This window comes from Colletotrichum abscissum, assembly GCF_030869225.1.
Source record: "Colletotrichum abscissum strain IMI 504890 chromosome Unknown Scaffold_24.1, whole genome shotgun sequence".
NCBI classification, from domain to species: Eukaryota; Fungi; Ascomycota; class Sordariomycetes; order Glomerellales; family Glomerellaceae; genus Colletotrichum; species Colletotrichum abscissum.
In genome coordinates, this window is record NW_026850143.1 from 159,748 (window position 1) to 178,253 (window position 18,506).

At 54.3% G+C, this 18,506-nt stretch overlaps 6 protein-coding genes across 6 annotated transcripts; 4 read left to right on the forward strand and 2 right to left on the reverse strand.

The window, feature by feature from the left end:
• Positions 1-16: 16 nt before the first annotated feature.
• Positions 17-981, forward strand: CABS01_09729 (cell surface protein; the record flags this gene model as incomplete). Its single annotated transcript, XM_060543086.1, has 2 exons — positions 17-125; positions 209-981. 2 exons carry the CDS (start codon positions 17-19, stop codon positions 979-981), a joined length of 882 nt encoding a protein of 293 aa, XP_060399784.1.
• Positions 982-1,955: 974 nt separating this feature from the next.
• On the reverse strand, positions 1,956-4,258 carry CABS01_09730 (zinc knuckle; the record flags this gene model as incomplete). Its single annotated transcript, XM_060543087.1, has 3 exons — positions 1,956-1,968; positions 2,036-4,057; positions 4,143-4,258. 3 exons carry the CDS (start codon positions 4,256-4,258, stop codon positions 1,956-1,958), a joined length of 2,151 nt encoding a protein of 716 aa, XP_060399785.1.
• Positions 4,259-7,326: 3,068 nt separating this feature from the next.
• CABS01_09731 (calcineurin-like phosphoesterase) lies at positions 7,327-8,411 on the forward strand (the record flags this gene model as incomplete). The annotated part of the gene is made up of 3 exons (XM_060543088.1): positions 7,327-7,558; positions 7,616-7,870; positions 7,951-8,411. Coding segments are annotated over 3 exons (948 nt in total), but the record flags the coding sequence as incomplete, so codon positions are not given.
• A 756-nt stretch (positions 8,412-9,167) lies between these two features.
• CABS01_09732 (RHO protein GDP dissociation inhibitor) lies at positions 9,168-10,732 on the reverse strand (the record flags this gene model as incomplete). Its single annotated transcript, XM_060543089.1, has 4 exons — positions 9,168-9,298; positions 9,357-9,405; positions 9,464-10,074; positions 10,636-10,732. 4 exons carry the CDS (start codon positions 10,730-10,732, stop codon positions 9,168-9,170), a joined length of 888 nt encoding a protein of 295 aa, XP_060399787.1.
• Positions 10,733-14,306: 3,574 nt separating this feature from the next.
• CABS01_09733 (KilA-N domain-containing protein) lies at positions 14,307-15,688 on the forward strand (the record flags this gene model as incomplete). The annotated part of the gene is made up of 3 exons (XM_060543090.1): positions 14,307-14,382; positions 14,435-15,596; positions 15,658-15,688. The coding sequence occupies 3 exons, from the start codon at positions 14,307-14,309 to the stop codon at positions 15,686-15,688; spliced, it is 1,269 nt and encodes a 422-aa protein (XP_060399788.1).
• A 1,515-nt stretch (positions 15,689-17,203) lies between these two features.
• CABS01_09734 (3-hydroxyisobutyrate dehydrogenase) lies at positions 17,204-18,490 on the forward strand (the record flags this gene model as incomplete). The annotated part of the gene is made up of 3 exons (XM_060543091.1): positions 17,204-17,317; positions 17,379-17,552; positions 17,768-18,490. 3 exons carry the CDS (start codon positions 17,204-17,206, stop codon positions 18,488-18,490), a joined length of 1,011 nt encoding a protein of 336 aa, XP_060399789.1.
• Positions 18,491-18,506: the final 16 nt, after the last annotated feature.

Below are 18,506 nucleotides of genomic sequence, written 5' to 3' on the forward strand. Positions count from 1 at the left end.
GAATCTCTCATTCAAAATGCGCTCCCAATCGCTCCTCGTCGCCGCCCTGGCTGCTACCGTCTCTGCCCACGGCACGCTGATGTCCGTCGAGGGCGCCAACGGCGTCACCATGCCCGGTCTCACCAGTAAGCTTTTACCACTTTCCTGAGCAACATGGTTTGCTCTTCCACACACCTACACATGAATAACTAACTCACTCACCTTTCAGTCGCTGATGGAACCCCCCGTGACTGCTCCTCCAACGGCTGCGGCTCTCAGGCCGACACTGCCATCATCCGTGACCGCGAGATCGCCTCCGGTGAGGTTGGCCCTCTTGGCCGCACTCAGGGCAACGGCCCCGTTGACGCCTCCGTGATGGTCAACAACTTCATGGGTGGTGCTGCCGCCCCCAAGAACAACGGCGCCGCATCTGGCACTGGTGTCGAGGACAACATCCCCAACATGAAGCGCGCCGAGCTCTACGCTCGCCAGGGTCTCGCCGGCCTCTTCGGTGGCGGTGGCAAGAACAAGGGCAACAAGCAGAGCGGTCCCCCCGAGGCCCGCGTCGCCGCCACTGCCGGCATGGGTGCCTCCCAGGGCATGCCCACCGCCGCCGATGATGGCACCATTTCCATGACCTTCCGCCAGATCAACCAGGATGGCGCCGGTCCTATGACCGCCGATGTCGACGGCACCTCCGGCGGCACCAAGGAGGAGGCATTCCAGAGCGCTCAAGTCACCACTGACGTCCCGGGCCTCGGCGTCCAGGGTCTGTCCCTTGCCACCAACACCGACTTCCCCATCAAGGTCCAGATGCCCGCTGGCATGACCTGCGACGGCACGGTCGGCATGGCCTCCAACGTCTGCGTCGTCCGTGTCCGCAACGGTGCTGGTGCCGGCCCCTTCGGTGGCTCTGCTGCCTTCACCCAGTCCGCCGCCGGCCGCAAGCGCGCCATTGCCTACCGTCTCAAGAAGCGCATGGAGCTCAACAACCGCGCATAAGCGACTCGTCCAGCGATTCTTTGATGAGGATCTTCTCGGTGTGTCAAACCTGGGAGTTTGGAGGACTCGATCGACGCTGCAGGAAGTCAGGGACTTCTGAGGCTTGGTGGATTCCAGACTTGGGTATAGAGCTTTTTGGAAACGGCCGTTCTTTATTTCCTACATACTATTTTTCTTATTAGGTCGTCATTTTTCCATAGGCAATTGACGCCGATCGGAGTTTGAAAAACCTCTTCTACACTCGCTGTGATGTGATCCTGTGTGATAATGTCAACATAACAAACATTATAATTCGTCAACCTGACAGTCAGACCTCTTCACCGATACTTCCATCACCCGGCAAGGCAGATGCTTAAAGTCGAACAGACAAAATGACCCGAGGACACTAATCAGGCAACGCTTTGAGGCAAACACTGCCCTCGTCCGAAGCTGAATAGACTTCTGATGCACAGGCCATATCCCTTCTGCTCGGTCTTGCAATGACTTGACACCGGACTTGTGTCAGGCGGACAGGAAACTAAACACTTTTGACCAATAGCGGTGGAGGAAACGTTGTGGTTCTCTTGTGAATTTGATTTTGGCCTGGCCATTCGCATGCCTCTCTCGGCCATACATGTACTGAGAAAAAAAGAGATGGACGGGAGGTGTCTATTGCAAGAAACGAGATGATAGTCAATCATTCAACGAGTATTCTACCCACATGACGGACGCCCTTCCCCAGGCCGAAGATCCAATCCTCGGCCGCCAGGTTCACTCCATCCCAACGCCGGATTTTGATGCTATGCCGCCAGACTGTCATGTATTATAGCGGTGCCTCTATGTCTAGGCTGCTGCCATTTAGAGTGTAACGATGCGAACAATTGCGCAGAAACTGTCTGCGTTGTTTACGGGTAGAGCATTGATGATACACCCAGATGTTATGCTTTTGCTGAATCATGAAAGTGCGCCCCTGTGGATGGAAGCTAAGGAGAAAATCACCATCGGCGACTTCGATGCCGGGTTAGTAAGAAGAAAAAAAGAAAACAAAAACGATATGCATTGAAAGAAAACTTACCTGTAAGCCGAATCAACCTTAGTGACGCGCTTACGCATCTTCATTCCATCCGGCTTGCCATCTCGGTCTCCCTTGGACTTGGGAGCAATGCCGAGGAGCTCGGCCTCTAGTGCAGATAGTTCCGATGCATCAGAACCAAAGGACGCTACAGATTGCCTGGAAGCTGGACGTGATTCATCATGGCTGCTGTGAGATCCACGGCGGCGGGAGTGGCGAGAACGAGATCGGGACCGAGACGCCTGTCGACTATGTGGCCGACTGTCTGGTCGTGATGCTCCGCGATGAAGCATAGGTGGTGATGCCCCCCTTTCCTGGAAATTGTTGGTCGATGTCTGTCTGCGAACGTTCCGAGAGCTGTAGTATCCAGAATCCTGGAGTCCCGCGTCTTCAAATCGCCTTGATGGGCCGGCGTCTTGAGACTCGTCCAAGGACAAGAGGAGCGTCTGGCCTGGATCGGAATCAGTGCGTTCTGGTCTTTGGTGACGATAGCGATCCGTCGGTCTCGAGTCCTCCCTAGATCTCCGATTGTGCGGTGAGGCGGCATTATAGCCGGGAAGCGAGTCAACCTTGTGCCTCTTGTGACGATGATCCGCCCATTCGCCACCTTCTGGGACGGCCCTGGCTCGAGGGTTCTTGTATGTTGAATCGTCCAAAGTCCGCTTTCGATTATTGACCAGACGGTATTCACGGTTCTCTGGAGTAGGAGGTTTCGGAGGGAGAGACGGAAAACCTGGAAGGCGACTGGACTTGAACGTGCTGGGCCTCTCTCGTGGCTCAGGGGGTTGTTGAGGAGCACTTCCCTCAGGGCACTTCCAGAATGCTGGATCGTACTGCAACGTGACGAAGAACTCGGTTTCTCGTATCGGCCGCGAAAATTCCATGAGGTTGCCTTCTGTTGCAAATCGAGACTGAATCCAAGTGGCGTTCCACGCCGGAGGCAACACAATATTATCGTGGTATTCCTCAGGCCCCGGTAACGGCTTAGCAATTGGGTCTGGCTGGTGGGTTTTCTCTAGTTCTTTGAAGATCATCTCTTCTTCCCAGTCCCAATCGTACTCTTCATCAGCTTCCTGTTCTGAAGCACTGTTGATGTTTACGCTTTTAGGTGTGTCGCTCGCGACTGATGGCGCCTCGACGGCCTTTGATACGGCTTCGAGCTGTGGCAGTGTTGGCACTGGTCTGGCTTTATTTTCCGACTTTGGTCTAGGCTGCGAAGGATCTCGTTTCGACTGATTGCCTTGTTTATTTCGGCGAGAACGATCTCGATTATTATGCCCTTGGCGATGTCGCCCATTTCGGTCTCTTGGCGGCTGGTTCCTCTGAGGAGGAATTGGCGGGAGCCCCGGTGGTGTAGCACGTGGAGGGCCAGGCAAAGGAGGCGGGTGACCATATCCTGGAGGTGGCGGCGCCCATGAGGGAGGGTAAGTATTCGGTGTTGGGGGCGGTTGAGACCCATAGTGCGGCTGAGGATAGCCTCCCGGAGGTGTGGAATTATATGAGGGCGGGTACTGGCCGCCTGAAGGTGGAGGACCGGAATGATATCCAGGCCCAGAAGAGTAAGATGGAGGAGGAGGAGGAGGGTAAGGAGCACTGCCAGCGTATTGTGGTGGTGGTTGATAAGGAGGAGGCGGCAGTCCAGACGGACCGGGAGGCGGAGGCGCGCCATACTGGCCAGATGGTGGATAATGGTATGGTGCAGGAGGAGCGGGAGGTGGTGGGTGGGCACCCGGGGGAGGCGGCGGCGGCGGGGAGTATTGGGGATAGCCGGGGTAGTTCCCTGTCGGCGGGGGAGGGTAGCCATTCGGAGGTGGAGGATATGAAGGATATGAAGGCAGGGGGCCGGGGTACGGAGGAGCATGGGGTTGACCCGGGGGCGGAGCGTAGCGAGTGACGATCGGATTGCCGCTTGGTGGGGCCGAGTACTTGGTCACAACAGCACCCGGCCGGCGTCCGCCGGGTTGATACTCACCACCCCGGCTATGATGATCATGGCCACTCGAAATATTTTTCCGGGACAGTCCACTTTGGTCGAGTCAGCCATGATTCAAACTTGAAGCAAGGGACAGTTGTTGTCACGTCCGACAAGACTCTGCATCACGAAACTTACGCGGGCTTCGCTCTGACAGGTTCCGGGCAAGCCACAGCCCAATGGCCAACGCCGCCACAATTGATGCAGCTTGGCTCTTTCATGGACGGCCCCATTCCTGGGGCGTGGTCGGCCATGCTTGATGATGGTCGTGTCTTGGCTCTTGGATCGACGTACAGCTTTGGCCCAAGCCCAAGCCCGGAAGGGGAGATCAATGAGGGTGTAGGGAGTGTTACCGTAACCAAGGTAACGAGAAACTGGATAGCATCTATGAGCTGGGAGTGGCCCGGTAAGAAAACAAGAAGTAGAGAAGGGTGAAAGTATCCGTATACTAGTAGCAGAAATGATTCGGATGAGGTTGCCAACACGAGCTGGATAAGAGAAGACTTGATATATCAGAAGGTGCTCGGCAAAGAAGGAGAAGGAGAGTCAGAGACGCAAACCTTGGTGTTCGGGCTGCGCTTACAGCAGGTGAAGGAGATGCTTGATAATGGGCGAACCCAGAACAGGTAGTGGCGGATATGAGATGGTCTCTTGATTTGACTGAGACACGAGATGGCAGGCAGTCTATTGATCAAGGTGACGATGCCTCGAAGCCTTCAAAGGTCTCTAGTGAATGCGCCTAGGCAGTCTGGAGTGGCGCATCGCCTGCTGATGGCCGAAGTATGGAGGGAAAGGTGAGATGGGTTGGTAATGAAAGCCGTAGTCCAACCTCCAAAGTGAGGGATTTTGATGGCGAGGCCCGAACCAGGCGACTATCGTGGGCTTTGTCTCATTCCAGAGAGGGCAACTGGGATGAGGTTGTGGGAAAGCGCGACGAAGTTGACCAAAGGACGGAGGTTGCGCGCCCAGGCTCAGGCGTAAAGTGGGGCAAATGCACCTGCCCAGTGAGGCACAGCTGAACACCCACGGCAACTCCTTCCGCGCAGAAGGCTGAAAGGGGCCGGAAATTCATCGGGCCGGATGGGGCATGCTTTCTTTTTTCGCAAGGCAGGTGCCTCAGGGCAGGACAGGACGGCAGGAGACACGGTCCAGCCAGGCTTAGACTCGAGAACATTGGGAAGAGGCAGTAAGTAGCTGACAGACAATGCAGCTTGATTTGCTGCATGTCGTACGGATGCATGTCTTGTGCCTTGAGGGGGGCAGACTTCGACGTGCAGCCTGCAGCATCAAAGAACACACTGCTGGTATGTCATGCATAAGTAGTGAAGCAAATAAGCACTGTCTTTGTGCATCCAGATCATCTGAGAAACTAGGATCTAGAGGGGCAATATCTGACTGCATGACAAATCTCATGGGACATCTGGGACTGGTTTTGTCTTCAAGTCTCGAGGTTGTCATGAGCCAGATGTTGAGGAGCTCGCATCTGCTGTCATTGGGCTAGATTGGCAGACCATGATGCTATGCCACGCTCAAGGGCAATTTGGAGCTGTTCGAGCGAGGCTTGAAAAGGTAGAGATACGAATACCTCAACTGGGACCATCTAGATGCTGTTCCATCGCGCATACGGAGGCGCAGGGCATCTGAGTTCAACCAGGAGCAAGATGAAACGGTCAAGACAAAAAATGAAAGAAAGGCTAGGTATTCTAGATTCAAACGGAGACCAAGGTAGATAGACGGGCGCGACATCCAAGAAGACCAGCTGGCAGACCAGAGAGATATCGGTGCCTGAGAACTTGAGGGAAAACCAAGGTGAAGGGAGAGTGTGGCTGCTTTTCTATGACGATCCGGATATCAGGTGCTGTTTGAACCCTGGAGACGGTGAGGAATTGATCTGAACGGACGGGGTCGGCAGCCCAGCATCTCTCAGTGTGTGAATGATAGACGCGTCTGAAAACAACCAAGGAAATAAAGTATCGAACTACAGTCCACTGCCGGGGCTCGCAATAGCAACCAAGATTCTGTTGTCTCTCTGGAAAACGCAGACCCAAAGCTGCCGCTGGCGGGAAGAAATGACAATGAACGGGGAAGCTCGTCGGGCCGGTGAAAATGGGACGAGTACCATCAGAATGGTAGTGCAGGTGATTTGTACAGACGCAACTGCGTGAGGTGAGGAAAAGAAAAGGGCGCACCCGGCATGTCAACCCTGACGGAGGGGTGGGAAGGTGACTTTATATGAGCCCAGGGCAGCCGTTGATGGACGCGCCCCCCCCCCCCCCTGCTGACCTGGCGAGTCTGGGGCTTCCTTGGCCAGTAGTGGCCCTCCTACCCATTTATCACCTTGCGCCGTGGTGCAGTCCCAGCGCTTCTGCGGCGTTTTTGCTGAGGTAGGGGCTTTGTAGCGAACAAGAACCCCCTAAATTATTGATGTGTACGTAAGCGCCTTGAGCCTGCCGTGTCTGCCAACTGCCAGGTCTGAATGCGGGGCCGTAGCATGTGACCGAGCCCAATCACATCCCATCCTCCATGTCACTCTGCCTTAGGTAAGCACGCGGTCAGGTACGTGAGTAGGTGGAAGTGTCTGATGTTTGGATGGGATTTCTCAGCCGGGCCCGAGCTTGTCCCCCGGCTGCTTCCAATTTGAGATGGGCGTCGTCTGTCCATTGCAGCATGACGTCCCTCGCTGCCCGCCGTCAGAGCTACCACCCATACCATCCCAGAAAAGAATGTTCAACTGCGACTGAAGAATAAGGTCCCTTACCTTACCTTGCCTTAGGTAGCTTACCTCACCACGCTCTCTTTCCGAGGGCATCGCCACGGCTTTCCTTCGTTCTCTTCCTCTCTTGTGCCATGAGCGACTGGGTATCTTGAGCCACCAGTCCTTTTTGACGACTCAAAGCCCACCCAACACAGGCGTGCACTATTTACCCTACCCCCCCCCCCCCTTCTCCCCCATCTTTCGTCGATTCAGCCTGCGCTTCAACTCGTCCACTTTGTCCATTCTGCCGCCGCGCGCTTCCAGCTCGCATGTAAAGACACGTCGTCCTCGATCATGTTACTACAACCACGAAGCTCCCCAATACACATCGCCCGCCTCTTGAGTAGAAGTGGTCTCCGACGACCTGCTTCTTGAACCGCCGACCTTTGCGACAACCCTTCGCTGTAGTCCTGCTACACCTTTTCCACCCCAAAATCAACTAGATACCACCGGCCTCACAGCTGCTGTCGCATAACACTACGTGAAAGATGCCCGGGCTCCCAGGTAGGAATGGCTCTTGTCCCCCAGGTTGTGCAGTTTCCCTGACCACGATGTGCTGCTACAGCTTCCGTCGACCTCGACGAGTGCATCTCGCGCTTATATAAGAGGGAACTTCTCGCCGAATCCGTCATCGAGGCCATTTGCGCCAAAACGAAAGAGCTGCTGATGCGCGAGAGCAACGTCGTTCACGTTCGCGCCCCCGTCACCGTCGTCGGCGATATCCATGGTCAATTCTACGACCTGATCGAGATCTTCAAGATTGGTGGCTGGTGTCCAGACACCAACTACTTGTTTCTGGGTACGCTTTGGATCAAAAGTTGGTAATACAAAGCCTGACTGACTGGCTGCCCAACAGGAGACTACGTCGACCGCGGTATGTTCAGTGTCGAAACGATATCTTTGCTTGTGTGCTTGAAACTTCGATACCCCAATCGCGTGCATTTGATTCGAGGCAACCATGAGTCTCGCGGCGTCACCCAGTCCTATGGCTTCTATACCGAATGTTCAAGAAAATACGGAAACGCCAACGTATGGCACTACTTTACCGACATGTTCGACTTTCTGACTCTGAGCGTGGTCATCAACGACAAGATCTTCTGCGTCCACGGCGGTAAGACAGCCTACATCTCTACGCGCGCGCCTACGCCGTTACCTACCCGTATCGACAGTTTGCTAATTTGTATGCTCCAGGCCTCTCCCCATCCATTCACTCCATCGACCAAATCGTAATCATCGACCGTTTCCGCGAGATTCCTCACGAAGGCCCCATGGCCGACCTAGTCTGGTCTGATCCCGATCCCGAGCGCGACGAGTTCTCTCTCAGTCCACGTGGAGCTGGCTATACCTTTGGCGCACAAGTGGTCAAGAAATTCTTGGCTGTAAACAATATGGACCACATTCTGAGAGCACACCAGCTATGCCAGGAGGGCTTCCAAGTTTTATACGACGATCGCTTGAGTACAGTATGGAGTGCGCCTAACTACTGCTACCGATGTGGAAATATGGCTAGTGTTCTGGAGGTCAGCGACACCGGCGAGAGGTTTTTCAACGTCTTTGCTGCAGCACCAGAGAATGACCAGCATAAAGACATGCAGCTGGGTGGTGGAGAGAAGCAGGCAGATGGCAACTCCCTTCCCGATTACTTTCTGTAACGCGGCTGGAGTCTGCATTCGATGCCTAGACGATATGAGAAGGGGATGATTTATACAAGAGCAAGAAAATGGTGTGTGGTCTGAGCCTCGATTCAGGTGCATCACCGAGCTGTCCTTATGAAAGGTCATTATCAGAATTGCGAGGTGGACGAGACCACCACAATTAGAGTACATTGAAAAGGTGTCACGTCTTACGCCTTATGCCACGGGACGATCCATAGACGAACACTTGATGAGGATCCAAAGGGATCTGTATTTTTTGTAGCTTGGGCACAAGAGATGATGGCCTAGCAGAACGAAAAAAGTATCTGCCATCTAAACCGTCCAATTTTTGTTTTGTTTTTTGTAATCGTGACTTCATGTGCAATAACCTGTGTATGAGGTTGAGAGCAAAATTTGTGTGAGTGTGTGTTGTTGTATAGCAAGAGAACAAAAAGGGAATTTCCATCGGCCTCGCCCATCACCCATGTTTCCTGCGTGTTGGCCGCGACCTAGTTTGACCTCCTTGAATTCTCTTCGTGTTGGGAGTGAGCGAGTGAGATGTTGGTCCTGCATGCCTGCCTCGAGTTCCACCACATATGTCCTCCTACCCGCGATCGAGTTCGATTCTGCCGATGCATGCGTTCTCCTTCCGGGAAAGGGATCGAACTCGGAAGATGAAGTTGTAAGACGAGAGAGACAGGACAGCTTTTCGGGTCGATGAGGATGAGGATGACAGGGCGAGAGTGTAATTCAACCATAGGGGCCTCGTCCACTCTACCAGTCCTTGGCGATGTCGAAAGACCACTCAAAGGTCAAGTGAGTCTTCTTGTCATCATCGACGAAGCTGGAGATGGCGTTGTAGTGACCTCTGGCGAGCATGCCGGAGGGAGCGTCCTCCTCTTGGACTGTGCAAAGGGTCAGTATTGCTACATCAACCGACACTGTTTCAGGCGCGAAACTTACAGCGCTTGGTGTAAGTGGTCTGCTTGTCGGTGTTGGGAGCGTAGCTGCCCTAGGATAACGGTCAGCATCACTGTGATGAGATGAAAGTGAGGGGAGGGAAGACTTACCAGCATCTCAGAGTCCTTGCTGACCTTGATTCCCTTGCGCTTGACGACCTGGACGTACTGCAGACCGCTGAGAATCTCGTGCTGGACCTTGAACTTGGCAACCATGGTGAACTTGGCGCCCTCCTTGATCTTGAAGGGCTTGTCCTTGAGGGTCGCCTCAGAGCCAGGAGCAGCCAGGTCAATGGTGACGGGGTCGCGACCGGGAGACTCCATGGTCAGGGAGAGGATGATGCAGACACGGGGGTCGGAAGCGTCAGAGAGGTCCTTGCCGCCGCCAAGGCCGAGAGACTCCTTGTAGCGCTGGAGAGACTCATCGTTCTCGTCTGTGGTGCTGTTAGTCGGCCGGTCGTCTCTCATCTCGTATTGTTCCAGGTCCAAGGGCTCAAGAACAGCCAGACCATGTGCTGCCCTAACGACAAGGGGAGACATATAAAAGTCCCGAATCAGGTTGAGATCTTGGGTGAGCATGTTTTCTTGGAGGCGGGGTGAGTTGGGAGGATTGGGAGGAACAGGGTGTGATAGAGCTCTTGCTCGGTGAAGGTGTCTCTCCTCCATCATCTTAAATGACTGAGGACGCGATCCCGAGGGAGTCGAGAGAGGAACAGGGGGAACTTCAATGGAGTTCCGGTTGGCGAGGGCGTTATTACGGTTGCGCCTCTGCATCATGCGACGCATACCCTTATATAACGCCTCCATGGTAATGAGAGGGTATTACATGTAAGGTGTCTGTGGTATTGATATCGTAGTGATAATAAGGAGAAAGTGAAAATTGAGATTGGTGATGGCAACGGTGATGGTGATCATGAAAAAGGTGGTTGAAAGACAGCAAGGGTGAAGGTGAGGGTGAGTGAAGTGCGAGAGTGAGTGTGAGAATGGGTGTGGGCGTGGGTGAGGAAGGTGCAAGCAGCTGGGTGCCTTCCCTCTCCTGCTGGCTCTTTGGTGAACTGTGCCATGAGATGGATGTCGAGCATGCCACTTCCTGTCACCGAGGTGAGTGCAGAGATGAAAGAGGCTCACATCTTGCACACACCGATTCCAAGGCAAGGTGAAGAAAGGTGTGAGGGGCATTTCTGAAGGGACCCAGCTGGAGCTGTCTCGCCCCCAAACAGCAGCACCCAGAACTGAAAGAAACCAAATGGGGATCAAGAATCAATACAAAGTCAAAGACTTACCCATCTTCTGGTACTCAGCCAGACTCTGCTTGGGCTGGGAGAGCTTGTAGCCCTGAGTCTCCTCGGGCATGGTGTCCTCTTGCTCGTGGGAAGCCATGGTGATGATGGTGATGGTGGGGTAAATGTGGGAGCTGGAGCTGGAGCTTGAGCTGTGGAGGCTTGGTTTGGGAGCGGGTGTATCGGAGGCTTTGGGAGGAAAGTAGCACAGGTGTGTGATGATGCCGTAAATTGGAAGGCTGTGACAATGTTTACTCTGGAGGAGAGAAGTTGAGGATCAGGTAAGGTAGGATGGTAGTAAGGTCAGGGCGAATGGAGTTGAGGTAAGGCCATGGCCTTGTCCCCGGCCAGTCAAGGCGAGGCAAGCCGCAAAGCAACAGCGCACGGCAAAGGTCACCGCTTCCCGTTGCCCCTCATTCTGCTCAGGTCGGGCTGGGTCTGGAAGTCTGGGTCTGCCTTCTTCTCAGCCAGTGCCAGCCAAAAATCGACGAGGCAGGGGGGGGGGGGGTCATTGGGGGGAAGCGTCACCGCGTCAGGGCCAGTTGGGGGACTGTGGGCGCTGTAAAGTGGGCTCTGATGGATTCAGGACCGGCCTTGACTGGACGGGACGAGAGACTTCATTGGTCGAATTATCTTTGGGTCTGGACCTGCATTGATTGGCCAACATCTGGAACAAGATGGAACTTCACACACGAAACCAGGCACAATCACCAAAGCCCTCCTACCATCCTATGTATCTCCTCCCCTTGCAATTACGAAGTCAGAGCAAAGGCAACTGTGCTGACTGATGAGGCTGCTTTGCGATAGCTTTGATGAGGAAACAAAGATCAAAAGATCCAACCTCATTGAATGGAATCGCTGCCGCCCCTCGACGACTATCATGCCGTGCGACCTCACCGTACCACATTGCCCAAGCCAAGTACCCCGGGCAGGAGAGCCAAGTAGCTGTGTAGGTAAGGTACCTACTTAGATACCCAGATACAAATACCTACCATAGTAGGTTGCTATGCAGCTTTCTGCCCCTCCAAGTGTCTTCTGCAGCCAATCTCGATACGGGATGGGAGGATAAGAGGAGAGCATCCATTCATATCAACCACGATATTGCGCGTATCGGCTGGATGAGCGGTCTGGAGTGGTTCCTGATGAGGGGCACAATCGACAAGCTTCAGGAATCCGGTACTCCCCACTGCTCGAGACAGGAGACCGCGAATAAAGTACAGAATGAACACCCGCTTACTTCATCCCGCGCCCCTTTGCTTGAATACCTTGGCACTCAGGTAAGCACTCGCACCACCCAATGTGAGAATATCGTCTAGTAAGTCCGCGCTTGACAGGTGGCAGATGCTTCATGCGGGCCATCCATGAGAATGAGCTATCCGCACTACGTAGTGCGCCAGTGTTGAAGAGCTTTCTTGCTGGCAGCGGCATCGTTCCCGGAGGCCAGAGCTTCTCTTTAGTGGGTCTTGTCGCTGGTTTGCATTATTATGACCCAAGGGATTTATGCACAGAAGAGCAACGTGCATTTATGCAGTATCCACATAACGGTTTATGTAATGGGTACCAAGACTAAGCCGATCCCATCAGCATTCAGGCCATCTTAAAGAGCAGGAAACATCACCCATTTCCAAGTACCAGCTTGTCACGGTTGCGCAGTTCTAAATAGGTAGTTTCTGGCTGGTAAGCCATCCAAAATCCCAGCAACGAGAACGCCGTGTACCATATCAGCAAGCCTGGCACTGTCGTTGCTCTGGCAGCAGTGTCCTATTGTACTTGGTTCCTGGATCCGTCTTTCTTGCTGTTCAGCCTAGGCGAGATGAGGAACTCTAGAGGCTGACCATCGGCCTCATCTGTCTTAGGCACCTAGCGACAGAAAAGATGGACCTCCTATTGTGTCAACCAAACCCAAGACTTCCATGAGCGAGCACTCTTCCCTTATCGATTAGACTGCAGCTGCTGCAGCTAATACTGCACTGTGTAGGTAGATACTGCAATGCACGGGATGGGGGAAACGTGGTCGAATGATGGGCTGAAGGCGGGATAGCTGCAGTTCGCCCGTTGCCAGGCACAATCGTAGCCGGGTAAGGGCCCCCCGCGCTGCTTGCTCTGGTGCTGCCGCCGCTTTCAATCTCGGTGCAAGGAAAGGATGTCGACCAAGTTGAAAGGGGGGATATCCATGCATGGCATGCTGGAGAAGTACGGACACAGTACGGAGCACTCAGTACTCCATACCTTGGTGAAATGGGAGAAGAGACACTGGACCCTCTCGAGCTTGAAGAACCTAGAATCCTGTGGCCTGTGGCTCGTTTGTCTCCGCTTGGCTGGAGAATGCGAACGGCGCCCAGGGTGTCCAAAGCTCTGCGCGTTCGCGACGAAAATTGTTGGGGACAGACCGGGGGGCAGACTGAAGAGCTTCTCTGAGGAAACGTGTGCTCAATGGGACAGAAAAGTGTCAAAATCTCAAATTTCTCTCGCCTTGGCTTAAGAAGCGACATGGGTCACGCAACGGGTAAAGGCAAAGAAGGAAGGGACCGTCGCATCGATAATCTTCCTTCCCTCCTTCCTCAGGAGTCAGGGACTTTTCTTCCGACCTTGCGCAGCTGGCAGGATGTATCTATCCGTTCTAACTGCATTTCCGGGGAAAGCGCCGGGAGTGCTGGTCGTCAAATGCGGCAAGTGGCAGTCGCGATAGACAGGTACATCTCTTCCAGTTTTATAGTCTTGGGTAACAGAGGTATCCATCTATGTCGCATACTTCGTTCCAATAGTGCCTTTTACGTGCTCTTCGACCTTCAGGCTTCTCCCGCGTCAGGGTCACGCCGTCACGCTTCGCTTTCCGAACCCGCAGTTCCACCCCTCCCTCCAATCTTACCCAATGAGCAGGAGGACCCCCAAAGTTTGAGGTGAAGCTCTCTTTCTCTTACTGCTCTACTACTGCTGCTGCCACACGCTCCGGTGGACGAGACACGCTGCTGGAGACTCGAGTGGTGAGGTACCTACTGCTCCAATTTGCGCGCGCAAAAGTAGCCCAGCTTCAGGCTCTTCCCGTCCCGGGGCCGCCTCTCTTCCTTCCATTTCCTCCCCCATCCTCTCCTCCTCACAAGTCACCACCACCACCTCTCTCTCTCTTATCCCGCGACTCGTCCCTCCCTCTTTCCTTCACACCACCACTACCACACCTCACTCTCTCACACACATTCCCTCCACATCTTCTTTCTTCCCCTCGATCCATCCTTTGAGACAGCTTTGCCCTTTGTGCCTGTGCCCTTATCGGGATCGCTGTTCCCATTGCCTACAATCAATTATAATCTTTTTTCTTCATCAACCGCATCGCCAACCCACCCCTGCACCCTTTTTTTTTACGCGACAGACCCGTCACGTCACGTTGGCGCTCCGAGGATCCAACTCCATCGCCAGCTCCCGTCAGCTCCAACGAGTCTTCGGTAAGCGACACCTACCACAGACCTCACCATCATTCTCTTCTTTGCGCGCCATCTATGCGCTCCTACCTGCCCTCAAGCTGACGCGACCATTTAGCCCCTTCCTCCGATCGAGCCCATCGTCGACGCGACCTGGAAGACACCACTCCTCGATTGCCGCCAGCGCGCATCGCAAACTTCCTTTGAACGTACCCAATTTAATCGCCAATTTTACGCGCTCTGTCCCACACTTCCGAAATGCCTTCTGCTACAGCTCACGAGCGGCACCTGCCCGCAAAGCGCAACACCCTCATGACTGAGGATGTGCCCCGTTGTACGAACAATTGACTGCGCCTAGCACTTTGTGCTTGCTAACCAGACTCTAGACGATGACCTCGTAGCCCGTCGTCGACTCGGTCAGACTCAGCTGACGGCCAAGATGGTCAACCTGGCCGAAGGGGAAGGCGCTGCTCTCGGTGTATTCGACTATGCCCACCTCCGCGCTCCCTTGCCCAAGGGTATCGTCTCTGGCATCTTCAAGTCCAGCCCTAACAGCTACTTCTTGATGCGACGCAGCCACGACGGCTTTGTTTCTGCGACAGGAATGTTCAAGGCTACTTTCCCTTACGCCGAGGCCGCCGAAGAAGAGGCCGAACGCAAGTACATTAAGTCACTCGCTTCTACCAGTCCCGAGGAGACTGCCGGCAACGTCTGGATTCCTCCAGACCATGCATTGGCGCTGGCTGAGGAGTACGGCGTTGGGCCTTGGATTCGCGCCCTACTGGATCCCGCGACTATTGCCGTTTCCAACACCCCTGATAGCCCTCCTAAGAAGATTACGGCGCCCCCCAAGTACGAGCTTCTCAAGGCTCACCCTCAGCTTGCTCCTCCTACCCCGACTTCACTCCCTCGCAGCACTCGATCTCGCCGCTCAGCAAGCCCTACCAAGGCCGCCGCTGCCACGACACTCCCTAGACCTGTCCGATCGCCCAGAAAGCGCCGGGCCAAGGCCGACTCTGTTGAGCCTAGAGAATCTACGCCCACAATTGCCACTAAGCTGGAAGTCAACGGCGTTATTGAAGAGGACAAGGACGCCGAAGCGGAGATCAAGACCATTGTCAAGACTGTCGAGACGGAACCAGTGCTTGTATTTGAGGCTAGGGAAGAAGAGCCCAAGGCCAAGGTCATAGTTGACCAAGCTATCAAGACGGATGAGGACGGCAACGAGACTAAGCACACTGCCGTGTCACTAGAGCTTCCTCTGTTGAGCGCAGAGCCACCATCTGCCGAGGAGACTGCGCGTATGATTGCGGAGGCGAAGCAAATGGTCGAGGCGGCCGCCATCAAGTCAGAAGGCGTTGACAGTCCCAAGACCAAGAGCAAGCGTGGAGCCGAAGAGATTTCAAAAGGAGACGATGAGGATGAGGAGAAGGAGGTCGTCGAGGAGCCGCGGTCGAAGAAGGCCAAGACCACCGAGGTGCAGGTCAAGAAGCTCCGCGTACGGAACCGGGCTTTGTTTGGTCTGAGTGCCGTGTCACTGGCCGTCGGGTATGTATCTCTGATTTGCTCATTGCCATCTGGGACTGAAATCGGCTAACAAAATTTGCAGCGCATTCTCGTACTTTGTTGGTTCTTTCTGAGACGTCGTTTGACGTGTCGGGAGCATTTCGGGGGGCTCTAGGTTGCAGTGAAGACGGTTGATACAGTCGTGGAATATCAGATATTCTGACTGCCTCAAGCCCGTTTTCCAGGCCGAGGACTCGGCGGCAGCCTTTCTATATCGTTTTATTGCCTTACTCATCATACCCAGATAGAGCCCGAGGGCACTCGGGCCAGCTTTCTTTTCACTCGTTGCTTGTGGAATATTGGGTGGGATCAAATAAGTGTACATTGAGATCGTCTCCACGGGCGATAGGGGGATACGCGGGAGGGCAAGGCCGTGGTTCAGGATTGAGGCAATTGTAGTTGATGTATTGTTTAGGTATTTCTCTGCTTTTCGGCGTCGAATGGGATACGGTGCATGCGTTGCAAGAGATGCTTCTTCGAGGCGCTATCGTCTTGACAATTATGTCGCTCGTAAGCAGTCAAGGGGTGTTATGTCGTTGACCCTAATGAACGTGTGCAATATGTAACTATCACGACTATGATACGTTTTGTGCTTGTGAAGCCAGCTACCCGGATGCTCCATTTCGCTCAAGCAGAGCCTCATCCGGTTTTTGTCCGAGTCACTCCACAACTTTCCTCAATGTAGTACCCGCCTACATAGCTTAGTGCATGGTATGATGCGAGGCTTGGGTTGTTGACTGGCTTGTATGTTACAAGTTGGCCGTACGAGGCCCTTGTCCCTAAGCTATCCCAGCCGCTGCTGGTAGAAAACAATGGCCCAACCGTCTATTACTCAGTCAGACGTCCCATTATTTCATGGAAGGCCCTTGGCGAAGAGTCAGTTCCTCGCCGAAATCTCCACCACTTATCCCTTCAGTCTCCATCGTCGTCTCAACTGTCTCCATCGGCAATGGAGATGATGTTTGTCAAACTGATGTCATTCGGTCCACATGCCACGGCATATAAGAAATCAGAAATTTCTCACGATGTCTGAAAAGCGGAAAGTAATTCCTCTCCTACTCACCTTTCTGTCGCGAGGGGAAGGCTAAGCTCGGATTTGACCTTTTCCCAAGCGACGTTAGTATATGTGTGCGCTCTCCCGGCACCATGCGGTATTCTTAGCATCATCTGCAAGGGGCGCGGAACCACTCTTTTCTTCTCCAATTCGATCAGGGCCGCTCCCGCAGACGCACCAATGCATGGGTTGGGAGACAAAGGTCTCGGATGACGGGGGGAGGGGCCAAGGGCCAAGGTCCAAGGTCGCCCGCGTGCATCATTCGGGGTAGACACGAGCGGGCATGGCTAACACCGGCAATGGCCGGCTCCCCGGATAACCGTTGGCTTGCTCCCCCGCAGCGCGCAAGCGGGTGAAGTGGAAGTGGAAAGCTGGGGTTACGATCGGCTGGAGTGCCCGTCTCTCATCCAACTTTGAACAAGAGCATTGTACACTTACATCTTTCCGGTTTTGAGTGTGCTCTGTCTCCTTCTTTTCACTGTCACTCAAGTACCTGTTGCTTTTCCTCATCTGAAATTGGAATACATTTCACAAGATGCGGGCAGCTTCCACATTGCGAGCTCTGCCGAGACTCGTTCAACAACAGCGCGGCTTTGCGACGACGCACCGGCGGTTGGAGAGTTATGGCTTCATCGGCTTAGGACAAATGGTATGGCCCTCCTAAACTCAATGGCATTGAACCCCTCATGAAGCTGACCGTCCCATTTCAGGGTTACCAAATGGCCAAGAACCTTCAGTCCAAGTTGAGTCCCAAAGATGAGATTCGCATCTTTGACATCAATAAAGACGCCATCTCCAACCTGGCAAAGGAGATGGACCAGTCTCAGGCCGGCGGCGCAAAGGTTGCTGTTGTTGACACTGCACGAGATGCGTCAATTGAAGCTGTAAGTTACCGTGTTTCGTTTTTCCATCTTTCAAGATGGCCCATCTGTGCTCGTATGATGCATTCTTAAAACTGTTTTGCCAACTATGAGGCGGCCTACATCCGTCCACTGAGTAAAGCAACTTCCTAAGTCTTCTGATCTCGAGAGCCTCATGCCGTATTTCTTCAAGCTCCAATTTCTGTACCAAGGGCATGAATACTAATACGACTCACCAGGACACCGTCATCACCGTTCTCCCCGAACCATCCCACGTCAAAGCAGTCTACGCCTCCATCCTCAAAGACCTGCCCTCCCGCAAACGCACCTTTATAGACTGCTCCACCATCGACCCCTCCTCGTCCCGCGAGGTCGCCGCCTCGGTCTCGGCCTCAACCAGCAACCAGGGCACTTTCGTCGACGCCCCAATGTCCGGCGGCGTCGTCGGTGCCACGGCCGGCACGCTCACCTTCATGCTCGGCTGCGACGCAACGCATCTTCCCACCGTGGAGCCGACGCTCCTGCGTATGGGCAGGCGCGTGTTGCACTGCGGACCGCAGGGGACGGGGCTCTCGGCGAAACTGGCGAATAATTACCTACTGGCCATCAACAACATCGCCACGGCTGAGGCGATGAACCTGGGCATGAAGTGGGGGTTGGATCCCAAGGTTCTCGCGGGCGTGATCAACGTTAGTACGGGCAAGTGCTGGCCTAGCGAGGTGAATAACCCCGTCAAGGGCGTCGTCGAGGGGAGTCCCGCGGGACGGAATTATAAGGGCGGGTTTGGGATCGGGCTGATGCGCAAAGATCTTGGGTTGGCCGTCGTTGCTGCGCGGGAGGCTGGTGCCAAGTTGGAGTTGGCGGGCAAGGCAACCGAGGTGTATGCTTCTGCTGAGGCCGAGGAAGAGTGCAAAGGGCGGGACTTTTCCGTCGTTTATCGGTACTTGGGAGGCAAGGAGTGAAAAACAGTCATCCGTC